At 38.8% G+C, this 16,454-nt stretch overlaps 1 protein-coding gene across 8 annotated transcripts in view; it reads left to right on the plus strand.

Moving 5' to 3' along the window:
* The window catches only part of dock10 (dedicator of cytokinesis 10), a 71,984-nt gene that overhangs the window by 51,617 nt on the left and 3,913 nt on the right, over positions 1-16,454 (plus strand). For 4 of the 8 annotated variants that reach the window (XM_032545169.1, XM_032545165.1, XM_032545168.1 and 1 more), the window contains 18 exons: positions 388-504; positions 1,052-1,160; positions 1,285-1,406; positions 3,784-3,898; positions 5,114-5,180; positions 5,569-5,616; positions 8,067-8,177; positions 8,580-8,689; positions 8,766-8,881; positions 11,804-11,941; positions 12,040-12,222; positions 12,311-12,421; positions 12,513-12,728; positions 13,566-13,623; positions 14,279-14,380; positions 15,003-15,109; positions 15,202-15,324; positions 15,579-15,692. In XM_032545169.1, coding sequence (XP_032401060.1) covers positions 388-504; positions 1,052-1,160; positions 1,285-1,406; positions 3,784-3,898; positions 5,114-5,180; positions 5,569-5,616; positions 8,067-8,177; positions 8,580-8,689; positions 8,766-8,881; positions 11,804-11,941; positions 12,040-12,222; positions 12,311-12,421; positions 12,513-12,728; positions 13,566-13,623; positions 14,279-14,380; positions 15,003-15,109; positions 15,202-15,324; positions 15,579-15,692 — 2,067 coding nt within the window. Of the gene's footprint in view, positions 1-387; positions 505-1,051; positions 1,161-1,284; positions 1,407-3,783; positions 3,899-5,113; positions 5,181-5,568; positions 5,617-8,066; positions 8,178-8,579; positions 8,690-8,765; positions 8,882-11,803; positions 11,942-12,039; positions 12,223-12,310; positions 12,422-12,512; positions 12,729-13,565; positions 13,624-14,278; positions 14,381-15,002; positions 15,110-15,201; positions 15,325-15,578; positions 15,693-16,034; positions 16,446-16,454 lie in introns of those variants that run through there. The other 4 variants (XM_032545173.1, XM_032545167.1, XM_032545171.1 and 1 more) reach the window with 4 other exon arrangements.

The following is a 16,454-nucleotide window of genomic DNA, read 5'->3' on the forward strand; positions in this document are numbered from 1 at the left end:
CAACCAACGGTCAGGATTTCTTAATGAATGCTGGGAAGTATCTAGATCAGATTAAGTCTATAATCTGCCCTCGGATAAGCAGTGCAAACCACAACAAACAGTCTGGACCCTGACCGAGTCTCCTGAGGTCTGAGTCAGAACCCAATGTGCCACAAGGGGTAGGATGTGGGAAATGGGAAGGTTGTCATTTGAAAGTAATTTTCAGGGGTTTTTTTTCTATTTCTTTTAAAAAGCCTAAAACATTAAACATTTGTTAGTCATTCAAGTCAGGTTAATATGAGAAAACGGGCTGTTCTTCTAAACCTAAAATTGATTGTCAAGTGGAGATTTCCTCTAATAATCTTCATGTGTTGATTCTTTATCGCCGGGTGATTTTTTTTCTTCCAGGAGAAGCAGGCGAGAATTGCATCCCTCTACCTGCCTCTGTATGGACTGATTTTAGACAACATGCCTCGATTCTTCCTCAGGGACCTCTTCCCCATCTACTTCACTTCAAGCGACCAAGTAAGTCAGAGAGATTGACGATGTTTCTGAGTTCCTGCACACATAGCTTGCACTTTTTTTATTTTATAAAAGTTTAGTTTATAAAAGAAAGGACAGCAGAAGCTCTTCTCTAGGACAGCTATGCAGCATTTATTACCTAGATGATTTTTTTTTCTTTGCCGTTGTACAAGTGGGATTTTCTCTGCATTTGCTTCAAAAGGTCTATCAAATGAATGATGAACGATCAGCTTCCACTTCTTTGAAGGTTATTGTCAAATATCAATAACCCTGACATACTGTATATCTTCTACATATGTGGATTTTTACTGATATCAGCCCAAGGTTAGGAAAGCCTTTAGTTTAGCATAATTGTTTAGCTTTTTCTTTCTGGTTTATATGTCATACACAGCATTCTTTTCAAAAACAGGTTCTAGTTCTTCGAGGTCTGGACTTAGCAAAACAGACTTATTTAGAAATAATTCATGTTGATAATTTTAGGTTTAGAATCACTGTGGATGACATGCATTTGATATTTTTCTCTTTGCTTCTCTGCCTTCCCGCCTTGCAGGGCTCCCGAGATGATGTAAGCGTCAGTGGAGGAGTGGCAGGAGGGGTGACTCGCCACGGAAACTCTGTGGATGCCTCCTTTTCCAAAGAAGTGCTCAATTCAATTACTGGTATGCCAGTGCAGTATGCGCCTGTCTGCATTGCGAGCCTATCTTCTGTAAAAAAAATATATGAATCGAGACAATGATACCGATTCCCTCCCGTCCTCTTTCTGCTCCTCCTACCTTGCACCAGCTTTTTCATCTTTGGCGGTTGCTACGGGTAACCAGGCTGACTCCCGAGGTTCTCTGATCAGCGTGGACTCCAACCCTAGCAACAGTGACAGAAACAGTGAAAAGATGGATGGATGTGAGAAGGTGAGACAGGAAACATTTGAGAGAGCTTTCATCATTTCCTTTTTGTTATGAAAAGCTGATTTTTTTTTTCCTCAGATGGTGCAAAAATAATTTAAGTAATGTTTGTATTTGCATTTTTCTGTCCTCAATCTTCCAGAATAAATGTTAAAAATATTTATTTACTTATAGAGAAATATAGAAAAAAATTAGGAGTTTTGAGCCTGTTATGAAAAGAAATACTGATATTTGTTCGTGTTGCTGTACAGTGCACCTACAGTGTTTTTCTACAGAAGTCTGAACACTTTGTTTTGTTAAACTATTATTGTATTTAGTTTTTGTTGAACAGGTAAAAATGGAAAACGTCACAGGAAAGTTGTTTTTGCATTTTTAATAATTTAAAAAAAGATGTATTTGTGTGGTCCGCCACTGCTTTGTACTTTGAACTGTATGCTGTAGATTATCTGATAAAGGTAGTTTTCTTAACTTTTGTCTAATTTTTATGTAACTAAAACAAGAGCGAAATAATGGATATGTTAAGTTGTTTTTTATACACCGTGTTCCAAATTATTATGCAAATTGGATTTAAGTGTCATAAAGATTAAATTTTTTGTTGTGTTATTAAATTTATAGATGGTATTGTGTGTCAGGGCTCTTTGAATCACTATAATTAATTTCAGAGAGCTGGGTTGATTAGTTTGTCTCATTTAAAGGAAATATACTTCAGAAGGATGTTCCACATTATTAAGCAGGCCACAGGTTTCAAGCAATATGGGAAAGAGAAAGAATCTCTGCTGACGAAAATCATCAGATCGTGTAGTGCCGTATGACAAGGTATGAAAACATTAGATATTTAACGAAAACTGAAGCGTTATCGTACTGTGAAGAGATTTGTGGCTGATTCAGAACAAAGATGGGTTTGTACAGATAAAAGCATAATGAGGAAGGTTTCTGTTAGACAAATTCATCTGATTAAGAAAGCAGCTGATAAAATACCCTTACAACGCAGCAAACAGTTATTTGAAGCTGCTGGAGCCTCTGGAGCCTCAAGCTGGAGGATCCTCCAGAGGCTTGCGGTGCATGAACCTACTATTGGGCCCCTAACCAGAGCTCACAAGCAGAAACGGTCGCAGTGGGCCCAGACATACATAGATTAATTTTCAAACAGACTTGTTCACTGATGACTGCTGTGCAACCCTGGATGGTCCAGATGGACGCAGTAGTGGATTGGTGGTGGACGGCCACCACATCCCAACACGGCTGTGACGTCAGCAAGGAGGTGGTGGAGTCATTTATTGGGCCGAAGTCATGGGGAGAGAATCATTGGTCGGAACCTTCAGAGTCCCTGAAGGTGTGAAAATGACCTCAGCAAAGTATATGGACTTTCTGACTGATCACTTTCTTTCATGGTTCAAAAAGAAGAGCCGTACCTTCAGCAGCAAAATCATCTTCATGCATGACAATGCACCATCGCATGCTGCAAGGAATACCACTGTGTCATTGGCTGCTATGGGCATGAAAGGGGAGAAACTTATGGTGGTCACCATCCTCCTCTGACCTCTGACCTCAACCCTATTGAGAACGTTTGGAGTTTCCTCAAGCAGAAGATCTGAATGCAGTTCATATCAAAACAGCAGCTCTGGGAAGGTTTTCTGACATCCTGCAGAGAAATTCAAGCAGAAACTTTCCACAAACTCACAAGTTCAATGGATGTAAGAATTGTGCAGGTGATATTAAAGAAGGTCCTATGTTAACATGTAACTCAGTCTGTTAAGATGTTTTTGATTGAAATAGCTTTTGATGTTAGTACATGTGACTACTTAATGCTGCACATTCAAAGAATGACCGTTTGCAGTTCTTTATAATCCATAAAATGTTTAGAAAATCTGCTGTGCATAATAATTTGGAACAGTGCAATTTGAGTTTTTTATTTTTGAAAAAAATACTGTTCTCATGGGGAGCTTTGTTCAGTAAAATTTGATTTATACTGTAATAGTTCATGACTTGAAAATTATACTGACCATCATTTGCATTGACCATTTAAGAAAATCTGAGAAAATATCACTTGCATAATAATTTGGAACACAGTGTAGACTCATCATGGTGTGTGTTCTAGGATTGGAAGCATTTAGTGAACAGTACTTCTTTGTTTTGATTTTTAAGTATTTGACCTCCTGGACCCTAATAAGAACCAGACAGAAAATAGTCTGATTCAGATCTCTGGGCAATTGATTTCTTGCATATTATTAAAAATACAATTTCTGTCTTTTCTGAATGCCTACATTGTTACCTAAAAGCAATTGAAGAGGAGATGAAAAGGTCCATCATCACATACTGTAGCTGACAGATTATTTTTGACTAACTTTCTTTTTTTTTTTTCCTTTTATTGTCTTTGTCTTAGTTTGCTCGTCCACAGTCTTTAATTGGTTATGGTTCTCGCTGTGACAAGCTGGACCAGGCAGAAACCAGAAGTCTCCTCATGTGCTTTCTACACATCATGAAGACGATATCTGAAGGTAAGAAATGTGTTTTTATTATTATTATCATATAACTAGAGCAGGACAGCTCAGTACATGACTATGATGAATTGTGGTGGAAGTCTTGAGATTTAAAATTTGCATTTCAACTAGACCTACTTTGGCCCCTTTCTTTTTCCAAATTTTTATCCATCCATTTTTGCTTTTTTTGGCATTGGTTTGTTGCATATCCCAAGTCATGGGATAAACACAGATCAAGCATCACATTATAACCACTGACAGGTGAAGTAGATATGCCTATTATCTCTACATCCTGACATCTGTTTGTGGGTGGAATATATTGGGTAAATAAACATTGTTTACCCTGATTGATGGATTTCAAGGAGGAAAAAAAAGGCAAGCATAAGGATTTGAGCAAATTTAACAAGAAACCAGTTGTGATTGCTTAAAGACCTGAGAGAGCATCACTACCAAAGGTGGTCCAAGGAAGGAAGAGTGTTGAACTGGAAACAGAGTTTTGGCCGACCAAAACTCTTTGAAGCATGCAGAACACACACTACATTGCATTCAGCTATCTATGGACATGCATTGCCACAGACCAGTCATGGTCTGGATATGTGATTACCAGAACTGGATTAGAGATCAATGGAAAAAGGTGTCCTGGTCTGATAAATTATGTTTTCTGTCACAGTACATGGAAGACCTGACTACCTGTGCTGTACTTTGTGTACCTGTGGAGTCTCTGGCAACAAAATGCTCCTCAGTCAAAGTGTCATCAAAGTGAAAGTTACTCTTACACACACACATACCACCTATGTAATTTTTGTTGCAGACCTGGGACTGCCTTTTATGATTGTCATTCTCTGACAACTGTGGCCTTTTTTCAGCAGAATAATGCTGGTTGAATGAACGTAGAAAAAAAAATCAAGATGTTGCCAGATCTCTGAACATTTTTGTTACTGGACATGGAGTCATGCGTGTCACAATGACGGATGTATCATCTCAAATCTGTTGAAGTTGCATACTTCCACAACATTTGGCTGTTTTTCTTTTGTTTCGGAATGTAACATTGGAGAAACAATATGACATGTAATATTTATTTGGTGTAAGGATATTTTCTCCTTTTCCCAAAAAGCTTTGTGAGCATTGTTTCCTGAGCTGCATGAATAACTGAGTTATAACATTGGTTTTACAAACAGTACTCAGCTAATCAGAAATGTTTGACTTGATCCATTTTTTTTTCACTGTTTCCAGATGTGCTGGTATCATACTGGCACCGGGCCATACACCAGGAGATCTCTGACTTCTTTAACATCCTGGAGTAAGAGCTTTTAATTTCTTTTTGTTTTTTCTTTGTTGAAAGAGCGGTACCACAGGTCGAATTCGGCTGATTATAGAAGTAGCCTGCGGGCAATTCGAAAAAAAATCTGAGACAGCCAAGGGTGGGGAAAGGCAAATGAGAAGAAAAGGGAACATGGCCAGAAGGGAACAGATGAAAATAATGACAAAGCAAGAGAAGAAAAACAGTTTGTGATTTTAGTCCAAGATCCCAATCCACAGAGGAGTGCATTAAATTAACTTTCTATGCTTCCTGTTTGTGTCAGCATCTATTCGAGTTCAATTTTATCTGAGATACTTTCTTTTCCCCCTTTAACCTTTGAAACACAAGACATTTCCAAATGGGTGTTGTTGTTTTTTTTCCCCCTCAGGCTTTGTCTTCAGCACTTCAGGTTTCTGGGGAAACGCCACATAGCCAGGTATGTCCATGTCTCTCTTTGCTTTCTTCTCAATTGATGTTGTTCACATGCTTTCTTCACAAAGCTACTGATATGGCGAAGAAAAAAAGAAAAAAAACCTATTACCTGCTGCAGCTGAGAGTTTCCACACCCTAGACCACCTGATACATAATTCATATAATCATGGTTGCACACATGCATAAATGCAGCCGCATTCAGACGTGTTGGAGCACACACAAATAAATTAATCGGGCACGGTCGGGCAGAAATCCTAATATGTGCTTTGCATGCGTGTGCATGCTCGTGGATGAGCTTCACGAGAAGAAGATGGATAAGGAGGGAATAAGACGGAAAGAAGGGGGGAGGTGAAACTCCTGGATCGTGCTGCGAGGAAAGAATCACTGCTGGATTTTGCGCTGTAGGAGTTGGAAAGCTCAGGATGGGGGTTGAGATGTGACTGTCTGCTCTTGTTGGAGCAGAGCCACTGGCACTGCAAGACCCTTCCATCTTTTGGTTCCTTGCAGCTAATTAAATTAACCGTCTTTTTCCTTTCAGCAGTAGGACTCAGATGTGTAAGCCCTACAAAAAAAAAAAAAGACTGAATGAACACACTGACTTTCTGTATGCGGAGGCATTAACTGAATATGAATAGCTGGGAGGCTCTCGGTCGTGGCTAAGCTAGCTGCTTAACATTCGTCTGTAATGCCAGGCCATCGGAGGATTCACCACCGTACGCCTGTGTATGTATCAGTGTCTGCCTTTCTAAGCGCCTGGCTGAGTCAGTGTGGGCACCGGTTGTAGGTCAGGAGGGGTGAAGTACATGAGCAGTGTGTAGCCAACCTGCAAGCCAGACAACAATATAGGCTTCAAGTCTTGGCACATTGTATTAAGTCATCCAGAGGGGGAACTGTGTCCAGGTTTGACATTAAAATCCTTTCATAATACTCACATAGTGCAAAATCCAGCAGTTATAAGAGATGCAACAAGAATTTTGTAGCCAGTTTCTAAACCTCCTATTTTTGTAAAGCTTTGACCTACATATGGATTTTTCTTCTTAAGTTAAGCTTCATATAAGAAGTGATTCATTCTTTAGTTTCAAAGTGGATGTAACATTATGACTCATGCAGAAACAATCACTTTAAAACAGCGTTTTACTGGTCCTTTAAAGAAAGACAAAAAGACGTATACCTTCTGTTGAGGCCAGCGTTACTAAAACAGCAGTTTCCATTTATACTCCAGAGTGTTGATCCTTAGCTCTGAGATTTCCAAATGGTCGCCAACATTTCCAAATTCAACATATTCTATAGCAGACAGATGTTGGAACAGGAAACCAGTTCCAACTGTTATCTGCTGCAGTCTTTCTCTCAACTTGAATGTACTTCAGACGTGACCCGAAAAGTCATAGAAAGTGCAGTTTCCTTTAAAATAGCTTTGTCCATATCTTACCCTTATGCGTACCCAGACTTTGTTTTACACACCATATTGACACTGAAAACTACCTCCCATATCCCCCTAATGTTCATATTTTGGAAAAGAATTGTTTGCCAAGTTACGCTTTCCTAAACAGTTTGGCTAACTCCCAATCTGCATTATCACGACCCTAAAAGAAGAATGGCTATCTACACTATCTGACACATTAATAAAGTATGTCACTGTTAAACATTGTACTGTAAGCTGCATCATATTGCATGTCTCCCCCCAGGTTTGTGCATGGTGACCATCCATGTTGGTGCACGTGTATGATGTATTGCATCAATCGAGCACTTATCTGTGTTTACTTGATTGCTTTTCCTGTGTTGATGTATAGTTATGTATTTTGTTTTCTCACCGATGGTGCATGGAATCCTCTGTTCTGTGAATCCATCTGCAACATTTCCATATCCTTTTTTTTTGTTGTTTTACAAAGGCAGCAAGTGTTTACCTAGACAAACCTACGCTGAGGTCAGGTATCTGATTGCTGGCATTCAGCATGATCAAATCCATACGTATTAATTCTGACGCTGATATTTGTATTACATTAATGCAAACTCTAACCTTTTGTTCATCACTTCAGTTCTGTAGGTTTATACTAATGGCAAACTAAAACAATTGATTTTCCATCTGGCTGACCTTCCACTCTGTACGAGCTGAATTTCTTTTTCCAACTCCAGCTGCTCTCTCATCCTACCAAGGTCAATTTTGCAGATCTTGAATGCTTTTTTGCGTTTCATTTTGCTTTGCTGGGGAAAAAGAAAACACACATTGTGAGCCAGCTGCTATACCTATGTAAGGCCACAAAAGAGCCAAAAGCTCTCTGATGTGCATCGCGTTTACATAAAGGGCTTTAATTGATTAAATAAGCAAGCAACGACACCTGTTAGCTTGCCACTCACAGTTAGGATCACTGACTGATAAATGATGGACATAAAAAACAATGATTGCTTTAACTACAGTAACTAACGTTAGCTGTGATGTGGTTGGCTTGTGAACAGGAAGCTAGCAGCGGCAGTAAAGCTGGCCCAGGCAACCCAGGCCAATGGCACCCTGAAGGGCTCTAGCAACCCCTCCCAGTCCTCTCAACCCTCGAGCCTCTTCCCACAATGGTAATCATCCTCCACCTCAGCCATGATGATGATTATGATGATGACGATGAGCTAAGACGAAGATGCTGAGTCTTTGGTTACTCAAAGTGCTCTTGGTCTTAATGATGTTTGGTTGGCTTTAATAACAAGAAACCATAGAAAATGCAACTATAGATGAAATTTACAAGTAGATACATTTTTTAAAATAATTTTTTTTGCTTTATGTATATTCATTTTTTTTATATCACTGTGTTCCCATGCCACATATTGTAGCTGTGTTTTGAGCATGCCCCTCCTCATAGCTATTGACTATGTGTTGTTAGTATTTAATATGTTGCATAAAAGTTTCTTATTCGCTATAGGTTAATTCCTATAGCTACAGTTGTTTAATTTCTAAAACATGCCTGGTGCTGTCATCCCCAGGATGGCCTCTGGAGGGGAAGGCCACCGACATGCTCGCTCCCAGACCATGCCCATCATCAGGGGCAAGAATGCTCTCATGAACCCAAAGCTGCTGCAGATGATGGAAACAGGTAAAACACAGACAGAGGATTATAATCCTGCTTTTGGTGGATTGAAATTACATCCCGCGCTCGATTCTGTTTGTAGATGGGAGCATCCAGGACGGTGACACGCTGAGTCCCACAGACATTGAGGCCAACTTGTCCACAGAAGTGGCTCTCACCGTGCTGGATGTACTAGAGCTCTTTGTTCACCATCATAAGGTCTGCATCATGCTGCACAGCCAAAGCTACAACATATTGCCTGTATATTTATCAGTTGTCTTTGTTTCTTATGTAAAATCAGATGACGTTTTGTACAAAACAGAAAAAAAAAGTTGAATTGTGGTAGCAAACGCTTAAACCATTTAGTGTAAATAAAGGCTTGAATCCGGGAGGGATTGTGGTGTAAATTATGGATTCAGCAGCATATTACCTGATCTTTTACTGCCACCTGGTGGCAAGAAAAAACTGTTTTGCACTTTCTGCACTTTTGTGCTTGAAAGGTTATGTGTCGTGTAGCTGTTTTGTTTTTACATACTTCATTAGCTGTTGGTGCAATGTTAGATCAAGCCAATATAGAACAGAAAGGATAAAACAAATTAAAGATAAAATTAAACCAAGGAAGAAGTCAAAGTTTAAGAATTAGAGGACTGTACGAAAAAGGAATACAATTATCTTGAAACATACTTGATATAAATTATTTTTCTTCCACCTTGGAAGATGAGCTAAATAATATATATTAATACAGAGCCACAATTCACAGCTAAAATATTGAAAACAAGACAATAGTGGACTAATCAGAAACGATGTCAATTATCGCTCCAGCCAGGAAACAAAAAATAATGTTCAAATAATAATCAGCATTTGAGCAGAAGTTATGACATGAAGCAGTTTTTAAAGGATGATTTTGCTTGTTATGGGCAATTATATCACAAACCAACCTGGTTGTGCCCTTCCCTCTCTCCCCCCTCAGTAGAAAATATTGCTATCAAGCAATAACTGGCACAGTTATGGAATGTTGGCCCAGATTTCATTGAAATTTTTCTTTATTCAGTCCCACTGAAGGGTATTTGAGCATGAACAGCTTGTTTAAACTCATGCTTTAGCACCTCAATCGGATTAAAGACTGGGCTCTGTCTAGGTTACTGCAAAACCCTTCTTTTTATTATTATTATTATTATTCAGACGTTGACTAGAGAAATAAAGCCAAAGAAAAGTGGTTATATACAGATTATTCATGATTCAGCAATGGGGTGCAATATTTTGATTCTTCCAGAATGAATTTATTCTTTTAATAAATATACTGATCACTTGAAAACTTATTTTTGTAAACACTTTTTTGGATTTACTCGGTTTATTTTGGTTTTATATTGAAATTTGTTTGATCATGTAAAATACTGAAATGTGAAAAACAAGCAAAATAGAAGAAATATGCTTAATTTTCCACTGCTGTATCTCCATACATTTAACAACAAAAGCTGGGTTTCAGATGCAGCTCCGACGTCACCCAATGCAGATGGAGGGCAGGAAGTAAATGCAGCCCATTTACTTCTGTTGATCCAGCATCAAAATGCCTAAAGTCTGTGTCCTGTAGGGAGAAAGATAAACATTATTTTTGTGTTATGAAGGGAGTTAATTTTTTAAAAAATTACCGAAAAAAGAGGAGAAATGTGGATCAACCATCTACAGCTAAAAACAGGAGGAGCAGAAACTAACAATGCCAGACTTGCAGTGCCCACTTTCTTACAGGTAACGATGGCATCATTTAATCATATTTACAGATATTTTATTGGACAGTTACTCAGAAGGACAAGCATTCATATGTAAGATAAGATATATTATTTTTATGCCCTAGCTTGACAGTCCCCAGAGAGCTAATGTCGTTAGCAGTCACCGACAGAAAATGTTTATGCAGTGGGACTTTCATGCTGACTTTTCATTTTTTCATGCTAAAAAAATAAACATGAAAAAAAAAAGCTAAATAAATCAAATATAACCTACCCAGCCATACAGTAACAGTGAGTTGTGACTATTCCCCCATATGGTTTGTGTCTGGCCACGAACCAGATGTGGCCAGACACAAACATGGGGGATCCTGTAGATCCCTGTGAATGGTTGACCTACACTGAACCTGAATCCATTGTCCTACAGCCACTCAACATTAACATACAACTACAGCATAAATTTGGGTTTAGAGAAGCCAAATAAATTATTTACCAGGAGATCCAAGCTCATAGAGATAACATGGGTTAGTTTGTTGTTAGCAATAGCATTGTTATCATAGACTAATTACTTAAAATAGCACAACTCACTACTCACCCGGCAGAAACAAGTCGACAGCCATTTAATGCTACTTTTGATCCTAAATGGTTGACCCAACCTGAAACTAAATAATTGTATTCTCCAGGCTTTTGAAAACTTTCTTCTGGCTCTTCGTATAATATGAACTCTGTATCACCAGAATAGTTAGTTATGTTGATCGTCTCGACATCTGGTAAATCCTCAAGATTATAAGAGAAGTCTTTTTTACCGAGATAATATGGATCATATCCTAAATATACGCATATTTTCTAGAGGTGCCTCATCTGTTTCAGCCTATTTAGGGCATTAGCGTACTCCTTGTGTTCCATTTTGCTTTGTTTTGAACCGGAGAAATCCACTTCCGGACCGCCATCTGAATTTCGCGGGTCAACCGGGTCACGTGTCTGAAACCCAGCAATGAATACTCTGTGAGACCTCCACCAGGAATGAGATGAGATGGAGGTCAAAAATGGAAACAAAGCAATGCGGCTCCAAAACAGTCAAGTGGGATTATTGTTGATATTTTTAACTTATAAGATGAATGCATGCTGCAAAATGATGACTATGTATATTTAATTTTGAAAATTTTATTATTTTTTGCTCATTATTAATTGGGTTTATTTTTCTTCCATCTTCCAGAGTTGCACTCTCTTTTTTTTTTCCCACAAATCCATAATTTGTTGCTGTTATTTCAAACATTTTTTGTCGTATTTGATTTAATTCCCGACAAAATTAAAATATCTAAAATAACTTCCTTAAGTTTCAATGATATTGATTCCTATTATTAAATGTAGCTACCACAATAACACACAGTTTCTCCTTTATTCCTCTTACTTCATATAGAAGCAGTTGCTGCAGGATGAAGGGCAGAACACTTTGATGAAGAAGGTGCTGGACACCTACTTGCTCTTCTTTCAGATCAACCAATCAACTGCGACCCTGCGGCACGTCTTTGCTGCCCTCAGGCTCTTTGTGCAAAAGGTCCAGCAAGCCCCATTTAATTACCAAAAAATGCATTCGAAGACTTCCCCTAGCTTCTCTCATGTGATGTTGGGTCTGACGGTCCTTTCGTTCTGCAGTTTCCCAGCGCATTCTTCCAGGGTAAGGCAGACCTGTGTGGCTGTCTGTGCCATGAGATCCTAAAATGCTGTAACCATCGATCCAGCTCCACTCAGACGGAGGCAGCTGCCTTGCTCTATTTCTTCATGAGGCAAAACTTTGAGTTTACAAAAGGCAAATCAATCGTCCGCTCACATTTGCAGGTCAGTGATGCCCCCACCCCCTTGATTTACGGTAATGGAAGTACAAGGGATCTTCCGGAGCCACGCTGAGCCTCTGTCTCCGCTGTAGGTTATCAAAGCAGTGAGCCAGCTGATCGCAGATGCTGGAATTGGAGGCTCGAGGTTTCAACAGTCCTTGGCCATCATTAACAACTTTGCCAATGGAGATGTGCCGCTCAAGGTAATGCAAGTTTAAGAGTTGTGTTATGGTCATATGGTTTTTGAGAATCATCAACATTTTAAAATAAGGAATGTTCTTCTAATTCCTTCAGAACACACCATTCCCTGCTGAGGTGAAGGATCTGACCAAACGGATCAGGACGGTCCTGATGGCTACGGCCCAAATGAAGGAGCATGAAAAAGACCCAGAAATGTTGGTGGACCTGCAGTATAGTTTGGCTAACTCCTACGCCAGCACGCCTGAGCTCCGACGCACCTGGCTGGAGAGCATGGCCAAGGTTCACGTCCGCAACGGGGACTTGTCTGAGGTCAGACATCTCAAATTTTCTTTGACTGATCTCACCCAAGTGACTTTTGAAACACTTTCTATTTGGGATGTCTCGATTAGAATTTTTATTGTTTTTACCAATATGGATCTAAGTCATTTAGGGAAAGGCATCTGTCAATACCTAACTTCAGTCTTCAGTAGCTTTGAAGTGGAGTAACATATCAACCTAGATTTAATAAATTTTAAGTGTTATACATTAGTGTTACGATTGAGTTCCACTTAACTAACTAACCAATGGTGAAATTGCCACAATAGTTTTTCCTGTTTGACATGTACTATAACAATGTACCATTTTGAGACTACATTTATAAAGTCTTGGTTATGCCTGAGACCAAAAATAGTATATGCTAAGGTTTTTAAAGTTACGGTTTGAGACCTCTGAAACTTCCATACATAATATTTCTGTTCTTTGATTTTAGCTAAAGGAGATTTTTAGAAACTGTCCAAATTCATAAATCAAAAAACATTAGATTAATAGTCTATATAACATAAATAATGTAACTGTAATGGTTAATGTGGCTTATTGTTTTTGCAGCAGTAGAAAAACTTGTTTTAAAGAATTTGTATCATGCTATGTGGGTTTTTTAATTTTATGTTAATACCATGAAACAGCTGTTCTGCTCCTTCTCACAAGGCTTTTATGCAGAGGGGTTAGCTAAAAAGCTAGGGACCGTTTACATGATTTTTCTGTTTCACTCATTTGTTACATTGTTTTTTTTATCTATTTTATTTATTCTTTGGAACGTTTTGCTGCATGTATCACCTTCTGCTGTACGATTGTACCTGAAAACTGCACTTGTTAATGTTTTTTTCTTAGGCTGCCATGTGCTACATCCACATCTCAGCCCTGATTGCTGAATCGCTGAAGAGGAGAGGTAAGTCCTGGCCACTTAAATTTAACAAGCTTTCTTTTGCAGCATGGTCTGCCTGTGTAACGTTTTGCCCAAAAATCTCTGCTTACTGAGCATCTATTTCTGTTCATCTCTACTTACATGATAAGTTCTGCTAGTCTATTAGCAGAACTTGTATTAAAATATAGATGTATAATAAAAATATACAGCTATATATATATTTCTTAATCTGCAAACTGTTGTTCACATTTAACACAATCAACAAAACTTTCAGACATAATTTCTTTCTAAAATTGTTGAAAATAGTGGAATATGTTCACAGTGGCTTAGTGCAGATGGCTAATGAATTAAGGCTGATTTACTTTACTGCACAGTTATAGTGAAGATATTTAGCTCCGGATAACAGTCTTTTGATTTCTTGTAGAGCTCTAGGCTGATCTCGACATATTCTCATATGTTTCTTTGTCTTCACTCGCTCCTTTTGTCTGTGCACCCTCATGTGAAGCCTGCATCTTTAGCCGAATGTGCCTGGCATCCATTTGCATGCGCTTCACTAACCGAGCCCATAGCTACTGTTGCTTAGTCGCTTTGTGAGTCTTGTCCTCGAGCGTAGAAGATCAAAGCAAGTGGACGCATATTTTTATAAACCTGCTGGTCCTCCTTCCCTCCTACCAAACAGGCTACTGGAGAGCCGACAAAGCCGGAATGTCCTGTGTGTCCCCTGAAGAAAGCCCTGTCTTTAACTGTAGCTCCTTACTAACTTCCTCCCGAGATCAAGACAGTGAGTGTGTGCGCCTGGGGGCCTGCTGGGTGGAGGGACTGGGAGTTCACATAATCTGTTCTAATGTGTTGATATTGAAAGAAGAGTTGACTTATCAGGTGTTCTTTTCAACATCTTCTCTCCTGTAGGTTGTATCATTTTTGTCCAGATTACGAATGAACATTTTAGCTTTGATGTCAGATAGCTTGTTTGAGGGAATAAAATGGCAGTCAATGCCTGCCCTGTGTTGTGCACACCAGTTTTGTTTGATAGGATATATCACCAAAATATATTATAATTCACAATTTACACCGAATGATGTTCATTTTGTGTAAGGCAGCAAAAACGGAAGCCTGATTATACATTAGGTTTTATGCACGTGCTTCACATTTTGTCCTTTTTTATAACCACAAATTTCAACTAGTTTTATTTGGGATTTTCATAAAACCCTAGAAAATACATTGAGGTTTGTGGTTCTTGTCAAGAGAAAATGTGGAAAATGTTCAAGGACTTTGAAAACCTTTGCAATGGAACTGACTTCAATACCATTAGCACAAAACCTAAGTGGAAAATCTGAAGGTCTGTACTGCATATATTCTGAATTGCTTGCCCTAATGTCAGTTTTACCTGTCTGTTACTCTAGCATCATTCTCCATGGGCTGGGCAGCATTTATGTGCATTAGCCCCAATGTTAAGGAGGAAGGTGCTATGAAGGAAGATACAGGTACACAAGATACGCCATACACTGAGGTCAGTGTTCTCCTTTACAAAAAAAAAGATGATCATTTATGAATAATAGTAGTTTAGTATTTAAAAAATAATATATTGGATTATGCTTTTAGGACACTTTGGTGGAGCAGCTGGAGCTGTGTGTGGACTACCTGTGGAAATCTGAGCGATATGAGCTTATTGCAGACATAAACAAACCTGTGATTGCTGTTTTTGAGAAGAGGAGAGACTTCAAGGTAACGTTGAAGTTAACGTCAAAGTCAAAATCTGTTTTCTGATTTTGAGAGTTTCGCTGTATTCGTACAAAATGTAGCAATAATCGGACTGCATCGTTGGATAGAAATGAATCAGATTGTGTTACATTTTGAATATGCATTAGAAAAGCTTTGTAATTTCAAAGTTCCTTAAAATGATATTTGTTGTGAATTGGTGCCATATAAATAACCGCCATATCTGTCTAAGTTTGTGTGCTATTCCCTGTTTTCCGCAGAGACTGTCGGAGCTGTACTACGACATTCATCGCTCATATCTGAAGGTGACGGAGGTCGTGAACTCAGAAAAACGGCTCTTTGGACGTTATTACCGTGTGGCTTTTTATGGACAAGTGAGTGACAATTAATGTAAATTAAGGCACACACTCCTGACCATGCTAATATAAACAGAATCGACTATAAAAACTCAGTGCTGGCTGGGAAAGTGTGGTTATGGTTTCATGAGATGCTAATGGGCACCCAACTTCCGAAGCAGAGACTTAACTCCACAGCTACAATTACTGTGATTTAGGTAACATGCAAGTGTTACACTTTGCTTTGATTTGGAATCAATTCTGAGCTCTAAATACAGTCTGTTCAGACAAAATTAGATAGCTAAAATTTTCTCTGTAGTCAGAATCCTTAATCTCTCTGTTTGCTCTTTTCTTTCCTGTTTATCGTATTTTTAATTCAAGATTGCGGTAAGTCTCGAGTGCCCTTAAGTTTTCATTTCCCCTGGTGCTAATCAATCTTACCTCTGTTGTCCTTTTACCAATAATAACATCTGCTGCTCTGACCCTTTGAAAGGTTGTGTGACTCTTGTTGTGGTCCACCTTACTCCCCGTAACGCCTGACAATGAAGTCATTTTTTCCCCTAAAACTTAAGACAGGTTGATGTCATGCACCCACATTCGACACATTCAGCAAAACTTACTCACCTTTGACATCTGATCCCAATGTTGCTTTGAAAATGATCTTCCTACTCTTCCATCCAAAACTTAACAAACATGCTGATAGGGCAGAGTGAAGTGCTTTAATACAATCATGTGTGTTTATTTGCAGCATCGTTGACTCAAGAAATGTGAATGAAGAAAGCATTATGGTTTATCTATGTT

This window comes from Xiphophorus hellerii, chromosome 18 (assembly GCF_003331165.1).
Source record: "Xiphophorus hellerii strain 12219 chromosome 18, Xiphophorus_hellerii-4.1, whole genome shotgun sequence".
In the NCBI taxonomy this organism is placed as follows: Eukaryota; Metazoa; Chordata; class Actinopteri; order Cyprinodontiformes; family Poeciliidae; genus Xiphophorus; species Xiphophorus hellerii.